Consider the following 27,103-nt stretch of genomic DNA (forward strand, 5'->3'; position numbering starts at 1 on the left):
TAAAACTGCTGGAGATTACAGTGGTGATGCGGTGAATATTCCAGAAGTTGTATTGGGTCTACTTCAACTACTAAAGTAGGCTCCTTTAGTCTTACAGGACGTAGCCTATATTTCTTGCTTTTTCATTTTTGCAACAGTTAAAGTGCACGATGTTCTGCTTGGGTTCTGTTTGGCATTTCTGTCTTTTTGCTTGTCTTTTGACTCCTATTTACCCCACAATAAGAGCATTTGTGGAAACAAGTTTGCCAACACGTTCCCCTAAAACGAACGTTTGGCATCGTGTAGGAGTAATTGCTTCGGAAAAAACTACAAATACAAAAACAGCAAAAGTCCCTAAACTGAACAACCACAAATCAGAATTTTCTAGACATCCAAATATGGAGTCAAATAAAAATATACCTCCAAAGGCTGAAGCTCGAGCGAACTTAGATGGAGTAATTGGGAATGAAGCACACGGCTCTATGGAAGTCGTCCAAAGAAAAGGTTTCAAGTATTCTTTCGTGGATTTCAGAAAGTACCATCGTTTCTTTGACGTTAGAAATGTGGAAAATCACACAAAGTTTTATGACAAAATCGATGGCCTTACATTTGTGAGGACAAAACGAAGTTCGGGTACAAAACTGGCAGAGGATTCAGATAGGAGTACCTTTGAAGAGACGCATTCAAGTGAGCGGCTTTTGGAGTCTGTGCATGGTCTTTACGGATCGAGGACTGAATACCGGCGTACCGGAGATGATGCTAGAGGGACTGGCTCGAGGCAAAGTGAGCCGCATCTGGTCAGCTCCACTTTCGCTCTTTTCGGAGACTCGGCGCATAACCAAGCGATGGTGCACTGGTCCGGACACAACAGCAGCGTGAGTTAAATGGCTAAAATGTACCAAACCACTGTCATTAGAGGTTGAGCAGTTTTGTTGTTGTTGACATGTAGTGTTTTTACTTAAATCGTAGACATTATTACATTACTTTTTAATCGATTTCCAATTGCCAATTTAGTCGCGAATTTTTACGCACAGATGTGCAAAGCGCAACATACATTTATTTCCAATAAAAGTTCAAAATGACACAATTTATTCAAAGATGTTAAGACTAAACAGTATCCCAATAAAAAATCTCGAAGATAATGAGTCATGATTATAATTTACCATGACAATAAATTAACAATGTAATTAATATACATGAGAAAAGTCGATCAATGTCAGGTCTAATGCAATTAAGTCCCAGTGTGTGTAAGACATCATTCTCACATCGTTACCTCAGGTAAGATCCAACAACAAGGTGTTAGGGCCTATGAAAATAATAGGCTACATTCTGCAAAATGTAAGACCATACTGCAGTTGTCAGAGAGAAGCTGGACTGGAAGCTGGACTATGATCACACCTTTCTTCAGTTTTTTGTTCTAGCCTGTATGGGTGTAATCTACCTCCAGAGATGAACTGATAAAATAAACCGATAGGAACTATGTAACACTGGGATTTAAAATAAAGAGCATATTACTACCAATGTGTTCACACCTCCCCTGCATCCCCTGCATGTTTCTGTGAAAACAATTTTTACACGGTTACTCCAGTAGGTCTATTCATTCAAATGCTCTTTCTTTGTATGGTAATAATTCAGTTTAATCCACGTTTACTCCTTACAATATGAACCCCAGAAATGCAGTGTTGTCTTTAATATGAATCATTTGTGTTCAGGGATCATCAAGTCTCACATCAATATGAACTCATTTTACCGTAGCACTTTAACAGCACAGAGTTTCGCTGGACCTGATGAGTGCAATGTAAGTAGTGAAATATTGGCTTCCGTTGACTATTCATGTATATGCACACATATCATGACATATACACACACACACACACACACAAACACACACACACACACATCCTTTAAGTGAACATCCTTGCTGATTAAGCTGGCTGGGAATCATATTTGACAAGCTTCAATGTAATTAATTAGATTTATAACTGCCACAGTGTAATCATGTAGAGTATTTCTAAACCCTGATACTAGGTGATAGAAACAGTCTTTAAAGTTATGTTATTAAATCTCTGCACGTGATTAAGATTGTGAAAAAACGCTTCAACAGCGCATGTATTATGCATATTATTACTCAACACTCCACACACACTTGCTACAACACACACTGTGTATGACAACATACTACGAATTGTTATGATGGGCTTCAGGATTCATATGAAAGTCTACAGAAAAAAAATATACATGATACATTTAGCCTCCAAGTCACTCTTCTTTTACCATCTCTTAACCGTAGAGCACTGCCCGAAGCAACACGAATAGTGCTATCTTGTCTTAAGTGGGGTAAGGTCCTCCAGGATAAGATGGCGGGACCGCAGTCCACCCTGTTTGACTGATCAGCTTGTTTTGCTGAGCACACAGCCATAGCTTCACAGGTGTTTGACTAAGTGTGTCGAACACATGAAGAATGAACGGGTGTGTCTTCATTTATCACACTTTGTGCACACACAGGTTTTTCAAACATTCATCTAGAGTAGACCAACTACTGTATACTCATATTTATGTATCAGTGGGGGGAATAGGGTTGGATGGAGGGATGGAGGTTTCACGGCAGTAAGTTGCTATTCATATGCGATGCCTTTCCTGATGGAGTAGGAGGAGACCAGAAGCATTGGTCTTGAACCCAGGAGACTTGTGTTGTCTGTGCAGCGTTGCCTCCATTATCCCCACCTCGTTTGCCAAATCCTGCACTGAACAAATCCGTCCTCATGACAGAATTCCAATTTTGTCAAATAGATGACATAAACATGTTTGTTGTCATGACATCCTTCCACAATTGTCAGCATTGACAAAGTCAGGGTCAATACAATCACAAACAGTGCCTGGCAAAGGATGTGATATTTGTTCAAATATTTAGACTACTTTCTGTCCATTTTCCTTATTTTCATGAATATAGCCAGAGTTGATTGTTGAAAGCTCTCTGAACACAGAGCACTCGAGGATTAAGTACATATTGGGGGCAGGTAAACAACTAGAGGGAGCACTAATGCACATGGGGACTTTCACTTAGACTTTTGTTTGGATGAAAACTGCATCTGCACAGAAGGATGTTTTCCATCATTTGAGTTTAAACAATCAATTCAATCCATATTAGGTGAGGAGGAGAAAAGCTTTCCTATGGCCATGGTGTATCCTCCTTCATCTGGGATTACCTTGCTCATGCCCTGCTTCAAGCATGCCCCCATAGACTCACTCACAATCAAGATGGGTTTCAACCCACTCAAAATAAAAATACAAATTACAAGGGTGTCAAACGTTAAAGACACAACTGCAAATTTGCATCCCTTGTTTCACGGCAGGTGTTTGATTTAAATGGTTTCTAATGAATACATGAATACATTAGTACTTAATCATGAGAACAAAACAAGTGGCACATGCCGTACTGTTGTCCTGTCTTTGGTGTCTAGATGTATGATCGCACAACTTCAAAGGTTTTGTCCATAACGTGACCGTCATTTTAATGTTTAGGTTTTCCCTGTCACCCTCAAGGATATTTGGATCTGAATCATATTGGACTGAAAATCATAGCTTACTGAAAAATATTCTTCATGATCATGATTACAGTCAACTGTTTTGGCCTGGAGAGTTTTCCCCCCCATCTTTTCAAAGGCTTGGAAAAATATGAATAACATCAACACATCCTGAGATGATCCCCCCCACCATGGCAATGCCTAAAAACTCCAGTAATTTATTCTGCGATCAGATTTCTCAACTACTGTAACTGAACAACACCTTTCGTCTAACTGCACTGCTCCCATCATCCAAATCCACGAAAGCAAAACAAGCTGTTTAATCACAAATCCATTTAGGTGTATTTATTTCCGTGTGCTCTGAATTGTCTGGTTCTGCCACTGTTGTGAAAGGGGAGAAGAGCCGTGAAATGAACAGCCCTGGCGCAGACAGATGCCTTCTTCTGTCTGCTAGCTGCGGCTCCTGCCAGCTTTGTGTTGTTTGACAGTCACACCATCTCCTCCGGTTGTTTTCTGTGATGCGATGGTGCTGTAATACAGGGCTGCTTCTCGACTGTCTCTCCTTGCTTTCTTTCTCGGTGCCACTGCAGATACAGAGCACACCGTATCTGTTGTGTGTTGTGTCAGGGGCCCAATTATACAAATATGTTCTGGGCAATGTCTAGGCCTTTGAGACACGTTTTGTTCACTTGGTTGAGTTATTCTTTTGACTCAAACTCCATCTCCCCATCCTGTGTGAAATCAGATCATGTTTACAACAGTCTTTCATTGAGTCTAACCACTATTGGTCTCGACTCCTGGTTTTGAATTGACGTTGATGACCCGGTGATGTGACGTGAGATGTCTCCTTGAGATGGTTGAGGATCAAGAAATGGTTTTATTGTTGTTGATGAGTTGACTGACTCAAGGATAAGACGTGTCATCGATTTAATTATTGTTGATGAGTTGACTGGCTCAAGGATAACACATCATTGATCAAGAGGGTTCTGTATAGTAACATTCTGCTGCCGACATTGATGGTTGGAAAACACATACAAAAGAGTGTTTCTTTATCTCCCATGAGAAGGCTGAACATAAAAAGCTAATGCATATTCATGAAAACCCTAATACAAACAGTAGACTGGTACACATCACACTGAACTTTTCAGTGGATGTCAAAGGTAAATTAGTACAGTCGTGTGTCTATGCAATATTTAATGGAATTCTTTATTAGGCATATTACAAAGGACCTTGGATCATTGCCTGATGCCAACTAGGTGTCCCAGAGAAATTAATTTAAATCCTGATATTGTCCCTTTAGGATACGCTGAAGTGCATCAGTCTGACATAAAAGTGTCTGTGGTCTCCTATCCAGACACAGTTCCCCACTAAATAGCAACTGTACCGTCTCTCTCCACACAGTCGAGCATGTGTTGAGATTAATGATCCCATTTCAACCCAGCCTACACAATTAAAATAAGACAGGATTGGAGGCATGCAGTCATACGCTTCACTGACAGAAGAGGACACTGTACTAGCTAAGATTGTAGTTCGAAAGCATGGCTGTGTTTTCGCACACGGCACTGAGCGTGTATATTAGCAAGGATTGCAGTAAGGTCCCGTCACGCAGCACACACATAGATGAGCTTTACTTATTTACTTGGACAGATGTGTCTGTGTGAGTCATTCACAGAGGCACTTTATGTCTGACTGCCCATCCTGCTTGAGCTACAGCCACAACGGGCATTTTCCTCCACCAAAATAAAAGATTATTTCATCTATCTATAGCCTGCATAACTGTACCTTCTTCCATTTGCAACAAATACATTGATATTGTTTGTCAGCAGTATCACTACCACTACTATGCATGGGGTGGTGGAGATAGGGTTGGGTTGTAACCAACATGTTTCTTAACATATTCTGTGTGACTTGAGAACAAAGAATGTGACATGCCAGAGGATGAAAGAAGGAACTTCAGATAGTCTGTTGATGGTGTGACATGCTCGTTGCTCGAGTTGTGAGCATCTGGGTAAGTCTGTGATAAGATGAGAGACAAGTCTAATATCCATCCTCCAGTAAACCTGCCCTATGCAGTGTTACATTGTCTTTTTCAATAAAATCCCTTTGAATTTCTTAACTTTCTGGCCTTGCTGATTAATTCATTTGCCTGGCAGTAAAAGGAATTGACTCTGACTGAAATCTTGGTATGTGATTGTGTGCGTGTATATGAGGTGTGTGTATTTTGACATATGTGTCCAGTTGGTATTCGATTATAGATCAAAATTTAATTAGGGACCAAATACCTCTGTTGCCATGGAACCTGTTCATTCAAACATCTCCAAAGAATCAAAAGAGTCTCTCCCTCGGCAAACACCACTTTGGTCTAATATAGCTTTTATGTTTCTCTCTCCTCTGTGGGCACTGGCATTTCACAAAATATATGGGATTGGAATACGTAGTTCCATAAAAAAATCGAGCAGTCAGAGAGTCAATTAAAAGAAAGAAGAAAAAAATCAAGACCAGAATGTTAAGATAAAGGGATGACTGGACTCCTTGGAGGGAGAGAGCCAATCTAAAAATGATTGGTTGACTTTCCTTGGGCAATGCAGCGCTCCCCACATCAATAAAACATAAACATGAATAAATGCACTGCTTTAGGCCTTCCAGGGTCCTTACTTAATTTCATGTACACAAGTGAGCGATGATATGCATGGAAAATGGTATTTACCTAGAAGGCTCAAAATAATATTTGTTGCCATTCTTCTGTGTTTTTTCCCCCCCCTGCCCATCTACATAAATGCAATACTGCACCATAAAGTTGGAGTTGGAATGGTCCTCATAGAACGTCAGTAGTTTTGTTTCTTTACAGTACTGTGGAATATGTGCGCTGCTTGGTTGAAAAGTCCCTCATGGCTCCAGTATTTGCATGTATAGTAGTCGCTCTTTATTCGACAAGAGCTGTCTACTGATAACGGGAACCGTGTGGGAACGTTGTGTCTAATGATGTCCCCTTGATGAATCCACTTAGGGACAAATCAGACTCCCAGTCGTCTGTCTTGCCAGCCTGTGTCCCTAAGGGGGTAGCATAGCCACAGACCCACTTCTGTGGGTCATCTTTTGCTAATGAGTCGATTGTGAAAAAACTATGGTAATCAGAGTTTTGATTCTCTCCCCCCACAAAAAAAAAGAAAAAAGAACAAAGGAATTTAGAAACAATTGGTAGAAGCAGCTCAAGCAGAGGAGACCTACGTCAACAGGCTCCCACACTGATTTTGAATTCGTTCCCTGTCAGGGTGATGATGTTTGAAGTCGTGAAACTGCCTATCTTAAACATTTACGTGGCTGTGCAATGATGCTTCAATGCTTTGCTTTAGGCGGCAATATAGCTTGGAGATAAGGGACAGAGAGCTCTCTCTCTGGCTGTTCATGACGTCAGTGGAAGCTATCCCCAGTTGCCACTAATCCCTTATTAGAGGCAGATTTAATTTACCACGCTCTGTGTTCTAGGCTCCCATGCCACTGACCCGTCATCATGTGAAAAAGTGAGCTCAGGAGACTAATGACAAACAGTTTGGTGGAGTTTCTATCTCCTCTATGTTTTGAGAGGCAATTAGTTCTAACATCACACCCATTTAGCTAAATCTATATTCTAAATTGATTCTGACTCTGCTGCTGGTCCTTGCAGACATGGTGCATTCAGTTATGCAAATAGTTATCTTTCTGTCTGATTGGTTAATTAACCTGTAATGGAGATAGTCCAAGCCAAGCAGACCGGGTGTTTGATGGGTAAATTGTGGGTCAATTGGGTTTTTAGCATTTTGGAATCGGGCTTCGGGCATGGCATTGTTCTCTAACTCATGTGTGGCGTTTTTTGTTTAATGACTCGTTCTAAGGGTTCCACAAGGTTAATGTGTTTAAACTCACTGTAATTGAGCTTTCGACCTGTCTTTCAGTCAGCATTTTTAATCCGTGATGCTATTGTTGCTTTTCGTTTGATGCTTATTTCCATCACCACTCCCCTTCCTCTCCACCAGCACTCTCTCTCTCTCTCTCTCTCTCTCTCTCTCTCTCTCTCTCTCTCTCTCTCTCTCTCTCTCTCTCTCTCTCTCTCTCTCTCTCTCTCTCTCTCTCTCTCTCTCTCACGCTCTCTCTCTCTGTCTCTCTATTTCTCTCTCTCTGTCTCTCTATCTATCTCACACTCTCTGCCTCTCTTTCTCTCTGACACACTCTCTGTCTTTCTCTGCCCATCCACCCCCTCATGCACTCCAAGCATCCCTGTAGGAAGTTGTTTATAATGCCATCCAAGTGACAGTAGACTTTTGCACACCATTTCGCACAGTGCTCTATGACTGGGCCACTCTCTACCTAGGAGTACTGGCTGTGCAATGTCTATTCCACATCAATGCAAAAGCATGTGGTGAAAAGCACCACAATTTTAACGTTCAATTATAACCGCAATGGCTGTCATGGGTTGAAAATTGGAGAGAGAGAGATAGTCAGAGAGAGAGGAGGCACCCATTCATACTTCATTTTGTTGTTCACTGAACGATTTTCCGATTCTGCTGTCATGTAAGTATCATTCCACATGAGGTACTGACACAAAATTCTGACAGCCTGCATGGCTTTTCAGATCACTGCAGCCTGCAGACTGGCATCTCTTGACAGCATGAGGATCTCTTGTCATTGGGCTGTCATATGCAGAGGTGGATGATTCTTGGTGGTAATGTAGCAAATCACACTTTAGGCTTGTATACATGCGTTTCGACAGGAAATCCATGGATAAGTCAGGGTGATTAGGGAGACTGCAGCGCTGGGGGTAATGATGTTGCCTGTTGATGTTGTTCTGCTCAGGTCATCCTGATCCTGACCAAGCTTTATGACTTCAACCTGGGAGCTGTCACAGAGAGCTCTCTCTGGAGGTAAGTGTCTTCATGAGCATTTGTGTAAACGTAAAACGGGCAGAACCTTAAATTGTTTGTGGACTCAAATCAATCACCAGGAAACTGACATAGAGGGTATGTCAACACTGCAGGAGATCTATGAAAATATAACAGTTTCAAATACAGCAAGCGGACAACATTCTATTCCTAGGTACCATGTTCAACCTTACTATAGTATGATTAATAGCATTCTCCTTCAGTATAAAGTAGCTTACATAAAACAGCTGTATCCACTCTGGGAGTCAATATGTGCTCACAACAACCCAATCTTTCCTTTGTAGCACAATCATTACCACAGGTTCAAAGGTGAGAAGACTCTAGCCGGGCGAAAATATAATGTGATGCCGGGCAAGACCTGGTTTTCTGCTGTCTCACATATTTACTCTGTAGGAAGCCCTGTTTATGATGATTTACTGAACAAAGAATATCAGTTCACTTGCTTTATGGGGTCAATGCTATGTCCCCTCATTCCGGAAAGTTCTCAATGTTGATTTTGATTGAATAGAGCCAACAACCCATTGTTTCGGAAGCAATTGACATGCAATTGCTATGGCCGTACCAATACCATTTACTGTGGATAGAGAGGTGAGTTACAGTGTGCTGTCACATCATAAATAAGAATGGAGAATTCATTAAGGATTATACAGGGCCTGATCCACACTCTGATACAGATACACTTTTTTTCTCTCACCTTTTCCCCAAGCCCACAGGAAACTCATTTCATTTTGAAATACACCTGACAGAAAGACCATCAGTTCACCAAGCATAGAGTCTCAAATTAATTTCTGTTTCACTAGAGGCACAGCTAAGATTTACACCCGACTTGACACGTTTTCAAATCCCATATTGTGTACAGGAGGTATTCCATCATCAAGGTGTCTGGATAACAATGGCTCCACAAGTAAATTAGAGTGTACCTCCAGGGTGCTGGAAGACTCTTAGTGTGATGTTGAAAAAAGAAAGCATTTGAATATTATGAAAAGAAACAGCGTAAATGATCTCTGTAATAATACGATAAATGATTTATGAATAAAGCCCTGGGCCACTCTTCATAGCAATGTGAAGATCAATGGTTGTGTCAGAAAAGGTATCTAACAAGCGTCTCCAGAGTGTTCCTTTAAGTGATGCCTGCTTTCCTCTGGTGAAGTAACTCCATGCCGTAATAACTTAATTTGAAAAAGCTGTCTCCGTGCCACCAAAGTACGAGGAGATATGTCAGCTGAGTAGAATACTTAAACACAAAAGCATTTAGCAAGGAGACCCGCAAAACAATGTCAACAGCAAATGGAATGATTCACCTAAATGCAAAGGCAGAGATAGCACACTCTGGTATCTATCCAATTATGCATTGAAATTACATTTGGAGGCGTCCAGGTAGAACTGAGAGACATGAGCTTGTTTGGTGAGGTGTAATATATAACCATGAAAAATAGAGGGAACACCCATGTATCCTTGCTCTGGAAAGCAGGAGTGATTTAAGAACTTGCACAAAAGCATTGAAAATGTTTTGTTTAAATAAATGTTCATATATTTTTCTAATGGTGGAAACTCCAGTTTTCAGTACGTACTTATATCATTTATAATCGAAAATTATAAAAGTATATATATTTACCAGTGGTTTCTAAAACTATATATTGCACTTTACACAGTGATACATAGCCTAATATACTTCACACTGAGACTCAAAAGATGAGTATAGCACAATAGGATACTCTAGATCTAGGAAGTGAAAACATTCTGTGCCAAAAGTACCACAGCTTTTACCATGTCCTGATCAATGTTTGTAGCCTTGAAGGAAAAACCAATGTATCAGAATAAATCTCATCTCATTTTTATTGTTAGATCTGTGGACTTTGGAAGCACTTACGTAAAGCTGAACGACAAAGTCGGTTCACGGACAGTTCTGAGCTATCTTTATGTCTGTCCAACTAACAAGAGAAAGGTATGTACCTGTAAAGTGTCTATATATTTTCTCTCTTTCTTTTACTGTCTCTCGTTCCGTCCTCTATCTCTCTGATCAGAGCTGTAGATCCAGGAGTTGTGTAGGACATCCAAGGTGCCAGCCTGGATGGGCCCATTGGAAACAGAACCCCACTCTTGCTAAATTGCTCGCTAGGGCCTGTATACCTCCCCTTCTGCACCCTATCACATTCAGGCTCAGATTACTGCTTGACTGACAAACAAGCTACACAGGTATGACACCTAATCATCGCTGATGTTCTCATGGAAATCATGCAGCAAGACCAGTATTGATGTTGCTCAATGGCAGGAGACAATCACATCCTCTACTGAACTAAATCCCCGTGTCATTGTTCCCCTGCTCCGTCTCTCGAACAATCCTACAGGTAGACACATTATACATTATGCTCTACCTCCCTCTTGGTTGCCCTCCTTTCTCTCTTTTCCCCCTGCCTCTGTTATTTAGATAATGATGCTTAGCGACCCAGAACTCGAGAGCAGCGTACTCATCAGCTCAGACGAAGGAGCCACTTTTGAGAAGTTTCCGGTTAACTTCTACATTCAGAGTCTGCTTTTTCATCCAGCGCAAGAGAACTGGATACTGGCATACAGTCACGACAGCAAGGTAATATGCGCGCATGTTCTTACGAGTGTCTGTTTGAAGTGCAAGGAATGTACTGATGAAATATTAAACAATTCTTTGGGATTTTGTTGTTGTTGTAGTTGTACAGTTCAATGGACTTTGGAAGAAAATGGCAGCTGGTTCACGAGAATGTGATGCCTGGAAGATTCTACTGGTAGGACCTCACTTCCTGTCTTTTCGAAATAATAGACTGTTGTGAATATTGTAACTGAGATTTAATTTGAGTCACACTCACTGCCATACATTTTTTTCCACCAAGTTTGCCAAGATGCTATATTTTATATTTACATATTGGGTGTGCATGACCGCTACCTACTGTCATAGCTTGTCACTTGTAGCTTGTCAAAACAGTTCTTGACAAACGAAATGTGAAATGTGACTCGACATCGCACTCCTCTCACGGAGTTTGAAATATTGTCCTCTCTCTATAGCCCAATATGACATGCTGATTTTGTTGTTGCTGTCATCCTGTAATCTCAAGTGCACGGGCACAAAGCAGTGAATATTGATGTGATGCAGTTTGTCCCATGTTGTCATGGTGGGTGTCAAAGCAGAGAGCCTCCTCAGCAGATAGAAAGGGCGTCGTTTGGAGGACATTCTCTCCACATGAGAAGGGAAACATTTAATAAGGGCAGTGGGAGAGCTGTAATGGCAACTGTGACAAAACAAATATGTACTTTAGAAATGACACCTTCTCTTTCAAATGTCTTCTTTTTTTTTTACAGTATCTTTGGTGTTTGACACTTTTTTGTTGCATTTCTAGAAAAACAAACAAAGAACACAGACTAGATCACACAGCATGCCCACTGTGTTATTGTTTTGGTATCAATTTCGATTGAGAATGATATTTTCTCTTCTGCTCAGCCAGTGTTGTTTATGTGCTGCTCCTGTGTGGTGCTCTGTATTGACTGTCACACATTGAGATTAATAGTCACGGGTGGAGTTGGATGTTGACAAACCGCACGCCACCATGTGTTATTTATACCGTTGAAGGTAGCTTAGAGTAGGGTTGTCCATCATCAGCAGCTACTGTCCTCACGTAGCATAGTTCTCAATCACCGCTGCTCCTCCTCATCTTCCTCCTCACCCTCTGCCTCTCTTCTTTCCGTCCCTCTTGGCTGTGTTTACATCTCTGTCTCTGTCTCTTTCTGCCTCTACCCTTCCCTTACCCCCTCCCCACACCCCCCCACACCCACTCCTCTCCTGTGTTGCAGGGCAGTAATGGGTCTGGACAGAGAATCTGATGTGGTCCACATAGAGACCCGTATCGCCAAAGGACGTGAGTGCTGTAGAATCACCCCCATACTAGCAGCACCCAGCGGACCCCTTGGTTCTCATTTAGAACGAGGTCAAAGGAAAGATGAGGCCCCTTCTATGGTTCAGATGGGTCCCAGAAGTACTGCAAAAAACGATATGAGTCTCTTAACAAATACAGGACTTAATAGTAGATTGATAGATGTATTTTCCTCTTAATCAGTCCCTTGTGCCTCGTACCAGAACTTCAATCCCACACACCCAAAATAAATCTCTATTCTGTCAAAGCAATTACGGGGTTTCCTGGCAAATCTAAGATCCCTCTAGTAAAGTTAAAATGTCCACTTGAATGAATATGCACAAAATTTGCTTTGTTTTCATATAATAGCATGGTTTATTAATTGTCCCAGCAAGAGGAGTACTTCCTTTTATTGTGTGCCTAAAATATGGTGACTTTATTGCATTGAAGAAAGTCAGGTTATTATGGGGTTTTATTTTCTACAGTAGACTTATTGTATTTCTGTCATACAACTTTATCGGTGAGACAAATCAAATAAATGTGATTTTCCAAAGTGCATTTAATGTGGATTTGACACGAGAGCAGGAAAATTGCTGATCTACCGTTTACTCTGTTTGTTGCAGGAGCTCACTATGTAAAGTGCAGAGCTCAACGCTGCACAGAAGCTAACAGGCAGTACTTATTCCCCGGTCATGTAGACACCAACTCACTGGTGGTGCAGGATGAATATGTGTTTGTGCAGGTGTGTACAGTTTACTGGATGTTTGTTCAAGGTGTTTGAAACCCTCACTCTAAGGCTTGGGCTTTTGTTCGTCTGTTTCCTTATGGATTTTTCTCATTTTTTTTGTGCATTCAAGTCATGCCTTTTCCTTGAAGTTGTCTTTCTTTTGTTCAATTGTTATCTGGTTTATGATGTTGAGGTGTCGCAGGTGTCACTGTCTCCCTTTAGTATTGAGAATCGGCTGTCGCCTCAGGAAACATAATCTCAGGTCCTCGAACTGCAAACACGTGACCACCACCCGAAAGGAAGTGAAATATGATTGTGTTGGTGGTCACTAATCTACTCTGAATGAGGTTAAGCCCATTCATCTTGGTTATATCTTCCCTACTTTCTCTACAGCAAACACAGCTGGTTTACATGAGCTTAACCGTAAATCTTAGCCATGACACCACTGTCACAGGTGTCACAGGTGTTTGCCAGTGTTGCTTCCTCTCCCACATGACACCTTCACTAGGCTCACTCTCAAAGTTTGGAGTCCTTGTCACGTACCGTACTGACATTGTGGTGACAGTGAGCGCTGTTAGGTTCTCCATGTTGTCATTCATTTGCATTGGAGGACATCTATCTGTGACTTTTGAGCCTTGTTCATCCTCAACTCATTATTTTCGAGGGAGTTCATTGGGATACAAGTCTTTTTAAATGTCCTTTTGTATCTCAAAGAATCATCAAATTATCATATTTACGTTTCCAATATGCTGGCTTAATGTCTTGTCCATGAATCATTTTTAGACTTGTAGTGCAATCCATAGGCCTGGGTCAGTTCATTCCAACTCAATTAATTTAGAGAATTAAATAGGAATGCAATCCTTAAACTGCGGGGGGAAAAGCACATTCAGAACTGTCAGATTTGTACAAAGATTTATTTAGGGATTTAATCAAATTGAGAAATTGAACAGAGTTGAGATTGGAATCAACCCTGACCCTGACGATATGAGGTATAGATGTTGATGAAAATAGCCATGCTGGCCACAGCTGGCAGGTTTGCTTTGAGCTGGGCCAGCACAGATGACTTTCTTGTGACTTTCATTGCTTGGGGCAGTTGGATTTAACTTGACAAAGAGTAATGAGGTTATCGATTGGGTTACAACGAAATAAGCAGTCCTCATCGCCTCGATTGTCTCTTGGGAGCGAAGGAACAGCCAAGTGCAACATCCTCAGAAATGTGGCCTGGGAAAATGCAGCCCATCGATTTTCGATAGATTATTCCATTAGAGATCTAATGTAGTGTGCTGAGGGACAAACACCATCCCTCTAGTTGATTAGAAAATAAGCAATCAAGTGGTGTAGGCTGGGCTAGTGAGTGGCTGGGAAAGCCGGAGTGTATAAAGATGTCTGAGACATTTAAAAAAGTATTAGAAAAGGACCATTAGTCTGGTCTCTTAGTATCTGTGATGAGATGAAGAGTAAGTTTTTGTTAGGTCTCTAAATGAACATGTATTTTATGTTGTCGTAATCATCCAAACACTCTTCGACAGAACAATTTAGAATTTAAATCATTGAGCTATTTTTTGACTTCTACCGAAGTAGCAGTAACAAAGCCTTAATTTGAACAGGTGACCAAATCCGGACGAGCAAGCTACTTTGTGTCTTACATGGGAGAATCGTTTCAGCAAATGAAACTACCTAAATACTGTTTACCCAAGGTAAGATCTATCTACAGACCACCAAACTCTCAAAAAATGCACCATGCACAAACCACAACAGCTCGAGGGGGTGTCGTTGTCTAATGTTGGAAAGACTTAAAGATGAACATCTCAAAGCAGTAGTAGTTATATAGATCTATAGTAGCCTAGCAGTTATGTATACTATCTCTCTCTCTCTTTCTAATTCTCGACATATGCATTCTCATCTAACAGGACATGCACATCATCAGCACAGATGAGAAGCAGGTATTTGCAGCTGTCCAGGAATGGAACCAGAACAACACCTACAGCTTGTATATATCCGATCCTTCTGGGGTCTACTTCACCCTGTCTCTGGAGAACTTAAGGACCAGCAGAGGCCCTGCCGGCAACCTCCTGGTCGACTTTTATAAGGTACATGTACAGTACATCTCTTGCATACTTTATATCTATCTTCACAGAAAACATTGAAGTATACCATGTGTCTAATGTATTATGGATGCACAATTTAAAGAATTCTTTTAAATATTAAGATTTTCTCTAAAGGTCGACCCCTGTTGCATGCAACTGCATACGGGTAATGCATTCCAGCTGCTTTGACAATTTTCTGTATTTATTTATTCATTCCAGGTCGAAGGGATAAATGGGATGTTTCTAGCCAACAAACTGGTGGAACAACAGGTAAAGAGCTTCATCACCTACAACAAGGGGCAAACTTGGGCCCTGCTGCCAGCCCCCAACACTGATGTAGCAGGAAACAACCTCCACTGTGTCCTCGTAAGTGGATTCTGCTGCTCTGGAAGAACCAATACCTCATGTTTTCAACTCATCAGTGAATCTTTGATGTGTGATTTCCCAATTGAACACGGAAACCAACGGTTTTAGGATCCGCCGCGTTTTTCATTTCCCATTTGATTGTCGAGCCAAGGCCTTGAAAAGTGATCTGTGTTTATTGGATGTCAGCATGCAGCACAGCTACACACTTACCAGTCTATGAAGGGCATCAGAGTTTTCATCAACCACAGTGATTTCGATTTACTACCTGTAATCGCTGTAGGCAACACCTTCATGAATGTTAGATTACAGTAAATTACAGTAGTACCCCCATAGTGATCTTTGGATATGCGTTTTACTAAAACATTCACGTGTGTAGAAAGGAAGTTGAGTTAAAGCACTGAGAGCAAGACGTGATGTTATGTTCTTGTCTGGATCATACAAATGACCATTACAGCTACTCAAATCTGTCTCCCCTCTGTCTTTTAAACACCCCTATTGATGCCTTACAAAGTTACTGATTTGGAGAGATGATTGAAAGCCTTTTATCAGCAAATTAAACAATTTTGGCGACGCTTATCTTTGTATCTTGAGGGGAATTTTGATTGCGTGGTTTCTTTTCTGTTGAATGAAAGTCTTTTCTAATGTGCCCAGTGTCCTTTTTAAACATTTACACTTGCTTGTGGAAGAGAAGATAAACGTTTAATTGTCCTCTGAACTACCTGTTTCTTCCTTACAAAGAGATTGCTTTGTGTATAATGATTGGCGCTAATTGTAAATGCGTCGTTCAAGAAACGTTCAATACAATGTCGTTTTTTTGTGGTTGTGGGTCTAATCATGTTGTGTTTCTGCTGTCAGCCATTTTGTTCTCTGCATCTGCACTTGGAGATGTCTGAGAACCCCTACACCTCCGGGCGCATCTCCAGCAAAGACCTGGCACCGGGGATCATCGTAGCCACAGGTACAGTTGGAGAGAATCATTTTTTTCTTTCAGAATTTGACATGAAGAGATGTTCTTTTGCAAAAAAACTCATACTCCCAAAAAGATTTACCAGTGGAAGCGTGTGTATTGTACACAGAACAATACATGATACAGTACAGTGTTGTACAGTACTATGTACAATACGTAGGCTTCTACTGGTGATTTGCTTTCAATTAACATATTATCTCGATGTAGATGTTGAGTGACATTATATTAGAATTACTTTTCTGAATCTGAATTTGAATTTATGATGAACATGAAATGTTGCAGAGGGATAAACACCAAATTGCGCATTATGCGTTGTGGGGGCTTGTGCACTTTGCAAGTAGCTAGGCCTCTTTACTATGCAAATAGGCAGGAATATCTTTCTGTTTTCGTATTCAGGCAACATTGGTACAGAGCTGTCCTCCACCAACCTTGGGATGTTTATAACATCCGATGCGGGGAATAGCTGGAGACAGGTGAGACCCATCTGGACAACAAAACAGGACTGGGCCTGATTTGTTTTAGTCTAATAAATGACATGCCAGTTGGATTTTTGGACTGCACACCAGTTGTTGAAATAAAGATACGTTTGTTGTCTGTTCTTTTAGATTTTTGAAGAAGAACACAACGTTTGGTTCCTTGACAATGGAGGTGCTTTACTGGCTGTCTTACATGCAACTGCTCCCATTAGACACTTATGGTATGTACACTATATTTCTGTTCATCTGCTGCAGTATAGTAATGTTTTAAAAGTCAGAGTAAAAGTATGCATTTGGTAATGATTTAAGACTCAGGTGAGTAAAACCTTAGCCTAATTTCTGCACATTCCACTAAATTTGGTTTACGGTTTTGTTGTTGTTGCATACAAATACATTTAAGCCTTTGAAATGCTGATTGGCAAGGTAGGTTTGCATGCCTATCTCAACAACAGCAAGTGTTTTTTTCCCCCCTTACATCAAAACTGTCAGAACCCTTTCAACAAAAATGGCTGTTAGAGCTTTGTACTGTTGCTGGGTATTTTCGAGAGCTTTTATGCAAACGTGGAGAAGTGCAGGTTTGAAGTATCGAGGGAATGTGAAGGCCTTGGTCCTTGTGTTGCCGGAGCACTGTCACACTAGAAACTTTGATGTCCCCCGCACTGAAACACTGTCAAAATTGATTAAGATCTGTGAAAGGTGACAGAAATTTCTCAAATGTTTTGCTGATGTTCCACTGAGTCATAGTTCTTTTTAGTTTAGTCACCCTCAACATTTACCTAGACCCATGGAACATTTGTTCTTTTGTGTCCTGTGCATGTGTAGTTATGATAATGTTCTACACAGAGACTGATAAAGGTACTTCATTTGTCATCCCTGGCATAACTATACAAGCTTTTCTAACAGTGGAACCTTATCTCCCAAAACATTTGCCGTATTTTCCAAACTGGTTCCAACAGTGGTCCTAGCATTTCTATTTTAATCTAATAACAGCATGGCATTTTTACCCATTATTTAAGTGACACACTTGTGTTGAGGTGTGGAATTTCTTACGAGAGTCTGTATACATTAGAATTGTACTGGGAAAGCAATGAACCACATGCTGCATTACTGTAAGTGTTGCTGCTTCTGTGTCACAGGATCAGCCTTGATGAGGGTAAAAAGTGGGATCGTCACAGCTTCTCCCTGGCCCCCCTGTTTGTGGACGGAGTCCTGATGGAACCAGAGTCAGAGAACCACATCATCACGTAAGTGGGGAAGGCCCAGAAGGAATACAACACTCAGGCTTGGACAAAAGGTGGAACAAAGGACTAATAGGGGAAATACAGTTGGTGAAAGTGTAAACAAGCAGGTTCATCCACAGAAAAAATGTGTATTCCCTTCTGAATAAAAAAATATGAAAACTTTTCTCAGGTGAAAATACATGGCAAATACAGATGCGATATTTTGACTGCAGCTTTGTTAGGTTTGAAGAACATGAGAAGTCCAATTTCTATGACTCAATGATTATTCTTATAGCCTGACATTGCACAATGTGGGTTTACTCTCATTATACAGATTCTTCGGCCACTTTAGCCATCGGTCAGAATGGCAGCTGATAAAGATTGACTACAAGGGCATCTTCAGCAGGAGATGTATGGATGGAGATTACCAGACATGGCACTTACACAACAAGGTATCCTGTTGACACCTATTGATTAAATGCCAACATCAAGATTAGCAAATTTGTTTTTGTTTTTTTCACTCCAAACACACAAGCATGCATGCAGTGCATGCTCATACATAGGTAAGTGTACATTCTCTAGGAGCACAAAAGGAGGGCACAAACGAGAGGCTCCGTCCATAACTCTCTGCCCTTCTTTCCAACGCAGGCTCTCTCTCTCTGTACATCTCTCCTTGTCCGTCTCTAACATAGTCTACGCTCTCTTTTTCTCTTTCTATTTTCTCTCTCGATGATTTTAATTTCTCTCTCTCACTCTCTCTCTCTCTTTCACTCCCCCTCTCCCTCTCTCCCTCTCTTTCTGTCTCTCTCTCTCCCTCTACTTCTCCATTCATTTTCCCAGTGACATTATAAATTCATGTAATTCCAGGCTGCCGAGCACTAAACATTGGTATTTGATGTAATGGCTTTCACCCCAGGGAATGAAAGAACTGTGTTGTTTGGCAGGGAGAGCCGTGTGTGATGGGTGAGAAGCAGATCTATATGAAGCGTCGGCCTGGGAACCGTTGCATGCTGACCCAGGATTACTCCAGGGTCTCCTCCTCGGAGCCATGCCTCTGCAGAGCCTACGACTTTGAGTGGTAGGTGAGGGACCAGGGGACTCCAGGTTATCTTTGTTTTGGCCTCAGGAAAGTTGAGGCTGGTGTTTTGGAAATAAGACACAATAAGACTGTCGATCTCCATACCCAAGGTTGGATGTTAAATTAAATGGTTATTTGGTCAAAATGTATCATTTTGCACAGATTATGTCGTAACCATCAGACTATATGTTACACGTCATATTATGTACAGTGTTCAAAATGTACAGTTGCTGTTGCCCTGGTGTGTGCATTTAGAGAGTCCAATTATAGTTTACAAATTATTGGCTAATTTGCATAATGTCAAATGATTTATTTGCATGAAATTAATAAATCATGGATTACTACATTAATTTTAAATTTCGGTTCGAAATTCTCTTTGATCACCTTTGTCTGACAACCCTACCTCGAGTTGTTACCTTAAACATGTATTTGTACACCCCTGTCCCAAAAAATGGCTTGTTGAGTTTTGATCAGGCGATTATGATATCTGCTCTTTTGTTTGGCAGTGACTATGGCTATGAACGTCAAGCCAACGGAAAGTGTTCCTCCGCTTTTTGGTTTGACCCAAACACAGCCACTAAAACCTGTAGCACGAGTCAGAGCTACCTCAACAGCACCGGGTGAGGATCCATACTACATCATACATAACAACACAGACATCTCTAGAATTCCTAGCCGGAAAGATGGAGTGTGTGGAATGAAAAGATGTAGCTTTTAAGTGCTGCAAGATACCTTGTTCAGTTTGAAATGATCTTCCCACATGTCAATCTTACTTGTGTAATCTGCATGTTGTCACTGACAGATACAGGAAGGTTTTGTCCAATAACTGCAAAGAAGGCGGGAAGGAGGTATTCTCACCCAGGAAACAGCCGTGTCTCCCTCGACCGCCCCGAGGCCTCCGATTGGCTACCAGTCAGGGGGAGCTCATGGCTCCTGTGGGAAGCAACGTGACTTTCCTAGTGCATCTGGAGGACGTGAGTCCACCGCTGAGTGCCCCTGCTGCTAGCGTTTCTTAATGAAGTGCTGTTTGTACATTTGTTCCGGATCATTCTGTCCCTTTGAAGTGTCAGGTGATGACACATCCCCAGAGAATGAACTTCCGTAGCCTGCTTCTGAAAAATGACACTTTCTGGTCACTATGACTCAGGCTTTTTACTCTTTGAGATGCTTCTATACCCCTCAAACTTTAATCCCTAACCTATTTTAACCTTGTCTCTTTTTTCATTTTTTTTGCTGGCCCTCAATATTCATATAAAACAGATTAGAAATGTCTTATGAGAAATGTCAGCCAACTACTTCATTTTACCTCAGTTCACTGAAGTTCTCTTTCAAGAGCAAAAGTACAATGTCACAACCAAGCCGCTGTGAGGGATGCTGTGTCTTGCCTCCTGTCTGCAGGGAGACTCACTGAGGACCAATATCCAGCTGGACTTTGGGGACGGGATCACGGTCACCTACTCTAATCTGAGCCGGACAGATGATGGAATCAAGCACACGTACAAGTCCGCTGGGATTTACAGAGTAACGACCCACGCGGAAAACAGCCAGGGTTCTGTCACCAGCTCCTTATTCCTGCACATCACCAGTATGTAAAACAACTGTTTCTTTGTGTCCTCAGGTCAAATGTATATGGTCACTGTGGTTTGATTGGCAGACTGAGTGTCTGAATGAGGACTGCATTCTGGTGAAGAACACTGAATACTTCGACTGCCATGTCCAGTTTGCTAGTCGACCCTAAAACCATAGCTCAACATGCTGAGACATGTCAATCCCCAGTCCCCAAAGTGCTCCGGGATATGTTGTTTTACACTCCTGAATATTGTCAGTCTTGTGTAAGCAACCGTGGTGGACAGGGCCCGACTTGGTGCTGTGTTGAGTCATGTATCATTGCTGTGGACTCAGGTCCTGTGGAGCGTGTGTATCTGTCAGCTCCCATAGTGGCCATCAGGAGAAAGGAGGCCAACCTCACAGCGGTGGTGTGGCCCAGCCAGTCCAGAACACTCACTTTCTTCTGGTGGTTTGAGAACAGCTCTGAGGTGAGACTCTTTCCTCACAGCTCTCCCACACGTTCACCATATTTTCCCTCTCTTCCTTACCTGGTTGTTTGATCGGATTAGAATGTAATAGTCGTGTGGTCTGGAGCTTCATGAAGAGCCGTGTTTGGATTGTTGTGTACATACAACACACGCTATGCATTGAAATCACCTTGGTTTATGGTTCAAAGAATCACCTGGGTTTAAGTATTTAATCGTGTCAGTGTTATGGTTACCATACAGTAGCTTCACAACTTCTTCCTTCATGAATAGCCATACCCATCAGAAAGTCATATTGTTTTACAACCTCTCATGCCAATGTTGTTCACTCGCTTACCTTTGAAATCCAGCCGATAATAACCTTGGAGGGAAGCATCTCGTATACGTTTGTGAGAGAAGGAATCACAAAAGTCACAGTCCAGGTATCCTCTGGAGGCTTCATACTGCAGGATACCAAAGTCATTGCTGTTAAAGGTAGGCCCTCTAATTCTCTGTCTAGTTTGAAGGTTAATGTTAAGCATTTGTATTTGTGGCTATGCACTCAACATGAAAATGCAACACATGCATCCATATGTTAATTATTTCGCTGACCATCTATATGCATGCATGACCTAAGTAATATCTATAGATATTTAATATTTGTTTAAATGTCAAGGTAATGAGCTAAAAACCATTATTGATAAATGGCATACTCAGATCTTCCAATGATCAGAATCTGCTTTAAAGGCTTAACTTCATCTAGCCATGAATAAATCTGAAATATTTCCAAATGATGTTTAGTGGTCTCTCCTGAATGTCCCACAGAATTCTTCAAATCTCTGCTGTTGTCATTCTCCCCGATGCTTGACGAACACAATCCTGACATCCCTGAGTGGAGAGAAGATGTGGGCCGTGTAGTGAGGACAGCTTTATCACAGGTACACAGTCTCTTGTCCACTCAGGGACCTGGTCTTGAACTCTCTGTGGTCCATCACTCACTCTTATGGGCGTTGTTATTCATAATATGTGACATAACATCCATGTGTATTTCCTTTACCTTTTGGTCTTATCTTTTGAAGTCATGTTTAGTGCACTAGTGAGCCAAACAGTACACACTGTCAGAAGCATTCACTCTTTTCATGTTTTTCTCCAGATTTTCCACACTTTAACGACTTTTAGAGTTCCAGTGTCACATTTTTATGATTCGAGCTCTAAGAAACCCTATGTGGTTTTCCCTGGAGGGCCTGTGGTCTATGTTTGGCTCTGAATTTCGTTGCAGGTGTCTGGTTTTCCCGAGGAGCAGCTGCTAGTGGCGTTGTCTCCTGGCCTTCCCACAGCAGCAGAACTGTTCATCCTGCCTGACGCGCACACACCGCCTGAACACAGGAAGAAGAGCGAAGAGGCTTTAGTGAGTGTGCGTATTCCTCTTCATTTATTCATGCACTCAGAATCAACACGCTAATGAATCACAAGTCAGGGCTTCTAACCCAGTCAGTTTCAACGTAGTTTCCACAAACATTATATTGGGTTATCGCAATTGTTTTCAACTCCCCGTAGATATCGGACATTCTTGTAAACGCGTTGAACCAAGGCTTGATCCAGTTTGAGTTGAAAGCTGACACTCGGATCATCGTTTATATCACACAGCTGACCTTGGGTAAGTCAATCTCCAGTGTCCTTGGCCAAAAATATCGACCTAGTCTGTACTCTTCTTAACAAATGCCCAAACTCTCTGTAACACCTTCCAACCCACTTCCCAATCTAACGCTACATGTCAACTCGTATAGTGTAGACGTCTTGGACTGTATAACGCCTTGTTGAAGGGTGCCTAATGACTATCTCAAATCATGTGGGGCTGTCTCTTCTGTGTTGACCATTGTCCTTGAAGTCAGAGATGTCTTCTTCGCATAGGGGTTTTTAAGCTTTACAAAATACGTAAATTTGTTCTTCTCTCACATATTTTGGAGCAAGCTTTGGACATAAGTTTGCATTGAATCGGTGCGATCAATGTGGAGATTAACAATGACCGTAGTTGGGATGCACCTTGGAAATTGGTGAGGTCAGTCACACATTACCATACTGCGAAAACGTGTCGATCAACTCAGCATGACTTTACCCTTTTCATCCTCTGACTGATCTGTCTTCATTTGTGTCTACATGGAAAGGTCTGGGATGCCTTTAAAATTCAGTGGAAAGGTCACAGCCTTCATAGGTTTCCTTCTAGAAGAGAGAAAGATGGCTAAAAGGGGCTGGGAAGAGGTTATATACTCTGGATAATGCACCTAGGCGCTTTAAGTCATGACTAAGCATAGCAGACCCTGGTCCACAGGGAGAAGATAATAAATCTCCCAGAGGTCCTATTTAATCCGCAATCTGAAACCGTAACTTGATTGACACTAGTCTTCTTCTAAATGCCTTGCGAATGGACAGTTGCGAAGCACAGTGGGAAGAAATGACCAATACGTGTCATTCTTTTTCCCTCCATAAAATGGTCCGATGTATGACGGTGATCCTACCTTTCTGTCTCCCCTTTCTCAGCGCCCCTGGTTGACTCCAACCCCATCCACAACAGCTCTGCCATGCTGATGCTGCTGTCTGTGGTGTTTGTGGGTTTAGCCGCCTTCTTCATCTACAAGTTCAAAAGGTGTGTTCCCTTGCATTAAACATGAGCTTATCAGATACAGTAAGTGTGTCCCCAGTGACAGACTGAAGGTAGGTGGTGAGCCAATAAAAAAAAAGAAAAAAAACGTGATTTACTCTTTACTCTTGTATATCATTGTGAGGCATATATTATGTCTGGTGAAAAGTCAACACATTATTCAAGCCCAGAGTAAAAACAACTAATTATTTCTGGCGGTTATTTGTACTGTTAGGAAAATTCCCTGGATCCATGTGCAGACAGAGGACAGCCATGAGAAAGAGCCAGAGGTGATTGGCACGGTCGGTCAGAATGACAACATGTCCAAGGTCAAACTCAGCGAGTTTTCCTCACCCAAGGAAATCATGGAGAAGGACCTGGAGGCGAGGAGCAGAGGTAAGCCGACTCCTCTATCTACTCAGCACATAGTATTGTTCTGGAACAGCTATAGCAGTGCCTTCCTTAGTGGTGAGCACACACTCTAGGCAGCTCTGCAGACAGAATGTATTGCGGCACAGCCGATTCATTTGGGAGAAGGACCTTCTGAGTTGGGAGAGCAGTTGATTGTGGTTGATGAAAGTGCCATTGCAGTGGCCCTGACAGACATGTGGGCTGCAGGCTTTTGTGGCAGGTCAGCACTTTAGCCATTGTTCATTTCCTTTGCAGTCCCCACCTTAAGCTGACCTTGCTGATTTGAAGCATGAAACAACTCTCGGTTTTTGTCATCGACTAAAGTGTGTATTCACAAAAGGTCTGACACTATGGTAGCTTTGGTTTTTGTCTCAACATTAGGTACGTTATTTGACCATCTGTTGCTGTCCAACTGGTTAGAGATTTCATGATTTGTTTGATACCTGTGGAGCGGTGTTACTTTAGCCAATATCAAAACATCCATCTGATTCCAATAGGTGACAGATTCATAGTAGGGGTTATCTGTAATGGTGCGGGTAAAAGCTCTTAGGCAGGGAGAGAACAAAAGGTGCACTGCTTAGCATGAAAGAACGGAACAAGACCTGAGTCTGCTGTGCATTAACACTGCCTTTTGTTATTGGCTCTGACAAACAAAGTTTTAGACCAAAATGAAGGTACACGTTAAGTTCCATTTATTGTCTGTTTGCGTATTCCCTCTCCAGGAATGGCCCGTAATGTGGAGAGAGTGATCACAAGGGAGTTTCCTAACTGTACTAATGTCTGAGGCTATCACTCAGTACCAAGTATGTTTCAATTGTGCCAGTTTGGTTTGCTTAGTTGACAATATTTATGTTTCACCCAGGTAACTGCTACTGTATTGAGTCATGTTTTAACACATACAGTATATGCTCAATATGTATTTCAACTATACTTTCTAAAGATGTATCTAGATTGTGAGTCTTTTATGTACATACATTATTTAAGAATGTAGAAATCACTACATTGTGGATTTTTGTCTGATATGAGCCCGAAAAATTGATTGACCGAATAGGTTTGCTTTACAAGGAAAATGTGTTTTTTATGTCAGATAGCTTTGTGAAAAAATACTTAAGATGACTATGATTGTCTTTCTAATGTTCACTTTACTAACTGTAAGTTGACTTACTATACCACTGCACATAGATTGAATGTAATTATACATTTAATTCACTTGGTGAAAGAAATAGGTAAGAACTAGACCTGTTCAAGAAGTGTACAATGAGAAGTGTTTTATTATAAATGGCTATTTACAAAAGCAAAATCCGTATATTAAGCAGAAGTCTAAATGAATGGAGCTGTACATTTAGAAGTCTTGTAGTCATTTTACAATGTTGTACGTGAAATGTTGTTTATATTTTTTTGCATGCCATATTTCACCAATGCCATTTTAGAATGTGTAGTGAGCTAAGCACGTTATTGTCATGGTGATTTCCAAGCTTATAAAACATTCTAGTCTAATATTTATTAAGTATTGTCTCTGATTACCTTGTAGTGCACAATCTTGTCATATTTTTTATTTTATTAGATACAATTTAACTTTGATTTAAATTCATGTTTCTTACTGTAAACTAAATACCATTTTCAAACTGTTAAAAAATAAATGTATTTTTCTACAAAGGTGTGTTTACGCTTGCATGTATTTAGTCTGAAGTTCCTCAATGAAACTAAATTAATGTTCAGAATTTGTTCACAAATCACACAATCCTTACCCGACAGATTGAACTCTTGTTTGTTTGAGGTCCAGTATGTTTGCAACAGGAGAGCTAAAGCACTGATATTGAAGATATCTGTTGTGGGCAGTATTTGTCTTGTCTTCACACAACCTCCCAACATCCTTCAGAGTTGTGAGGCATTGTTTTACCTAATCCCCACAAGACACAGCAATGCTTCGGTCCTGGCAGAAACCAATACTCCTTTAGTTTGCCAGGTGTGAGGCTGGACACTGCTGGATCCTCATGATCCGGTGAGGCTGGAAAGTAATCTGTTTTTGCCCAGGGTCTGATAAGTTTGGTGTCAGATCTGGTCCCATCTGACATAACAGTTACCATTAGCTCAGAGCAGGTGTGGACTTGCTTGGGGTCCCTCTTGCATCAGAGGAGGTAATTCACTCAACTTCAGCATCGTGTGATTTCAGACGTGGCTGGTGAATCACGCTGAGCTGGAGGAGGAGGAGGTTATCCATCTGGAAGAGATGCCATAACACCATGGCACAGAGTGATTGAGCTGACTTTTGCTGGAGACAGGCTGCACTGTTCTGTCCTCCATGTAGGGCGTCCACGCAGCCACACACCAATCCTAATCACAACCAACCAAATCCATAGAGCCCAAGTCAGTATCTCAATTCCCTTCTGTTTCTGTCTTTGTATTGACATCTAAACTTCCCTGTCCCGTAGCCCTGGGATGTTGCGCTGGCCAAGATCAATTTGAACGATGACAATCGCTAATGGATGATTCGTTGCAGGGACAGATAGGCTACTATACTCTAATATGGTTCTCAATGTTCATCCATTTCCCTCTGCGGCTAACACAATACTGCTCTTAGCTTTTTTTGATGGGCCATTTTTCATTCAAGGTGCTACTCTGACTATGAATACCCACCCTGAGTGTGTGTTGATTTCCTGGAGAGGGGATAATTCATTTGTTGCACAGCGGGAAGAAACAGGGAACTAGCCCATTAGATGCACTCCAGGCAGCTTGGAGCTTTCATTGTCCTCCCAGTCGGTCCCCCTAGCATATGCAAATGGTTGTTTGGCTCTGAATATCTGATATACCAAGTAACACTTGT

The 27,103-nt window shown here is 41.5% G+C and overlaps 1 protein-coding gene across 1 annotated transcript; it reads left to right on the forward strand.

Moving 5' to 3' along the window:
• sorcs3b (sortilin related VPS10 domain containing receptor 3b) lies at positions 1–25,715 on the forward strand. The gene is made up of 27 exons (XM_047029349.1): positions 1–854; positions 8,334–8,401; positions 10,265–10,364; positions 10,848–11,006; positions 11,105–11,178; positions 12,239–12,303; positions 12,921–13,039; positions 14,632–14,721; positions 14,935–15,114; positions 15,331–15,477; positions 16,333–16,435; positions 16,841–16,917; positions 17,050–17,141; positions 18,057–18,164; positions 18,475–18,592; positions 19,085–19,218; positions 19,725–19,838; positions 20,021–20,192; positions 20,617–20,803; positions 21,121–21,254; positions 21,602–21,725; positions 22,056–22,168; positions 22,510–22,644; positions 22,788–22,887; positions 23,769–23,874; positions 24,104–24,264; positions 25,002–25,715. The coding sequence occupies exons 1-27, from the start codon at positions 150–152 to the stop codon at positions 25,061–25,063; spliced, it is 3,747 nt and encodes a 1,248-aa protein (XP_046885305.1). The 5' UTR covers positions 1–149; the 3' UTR covers positions 25,064–25,715.
• The last annotated feature ends 1,388 nt before the right edge of the window (positions 25,716–27,103 follow it).

The sequence above is a fragment of the Hypomesus transpacificus genome, chromosome 11 (genome assembly GCF_021917145.1).
Source record: "Hypomesus transpacificus isolate Combined female chromosome 11, fHypTra1, whole genome shotgun sequence".
NCBI classification, from domain to species: Eukaryota; Metazoa; Chordata; class Actinopteri; order Osmeriformes; family Osmeridae; genus Hypomesus; species Hypomesus transpacificus.

Excerpts from the sequence above, each read along its gene's own strand:
- sorcs3b (XM_047029349.1), top strand. The coding sequence starts at position 150 with ATGTTCTGCTTGGGTTCTGTTTGGCATTTCTGTCTTTTTGCTTGTCTT. Across the intron at positions 21,726-22,055 it reads CAAAGTCATTGCTGTTAAAG|AATTCTTCAAATCTCTGCTG; the intron begins GTAGGCCCTCTA and ends AATGTCCCACAG. Across the intron at positions 24,265-25,001 it reads CCTGGAGGCGAGGAGCAGAG|GAATGGCCCGTAATGTGGAG; the intron begins GTAAGCCGACTC and ends TTCCCTCTCCAG.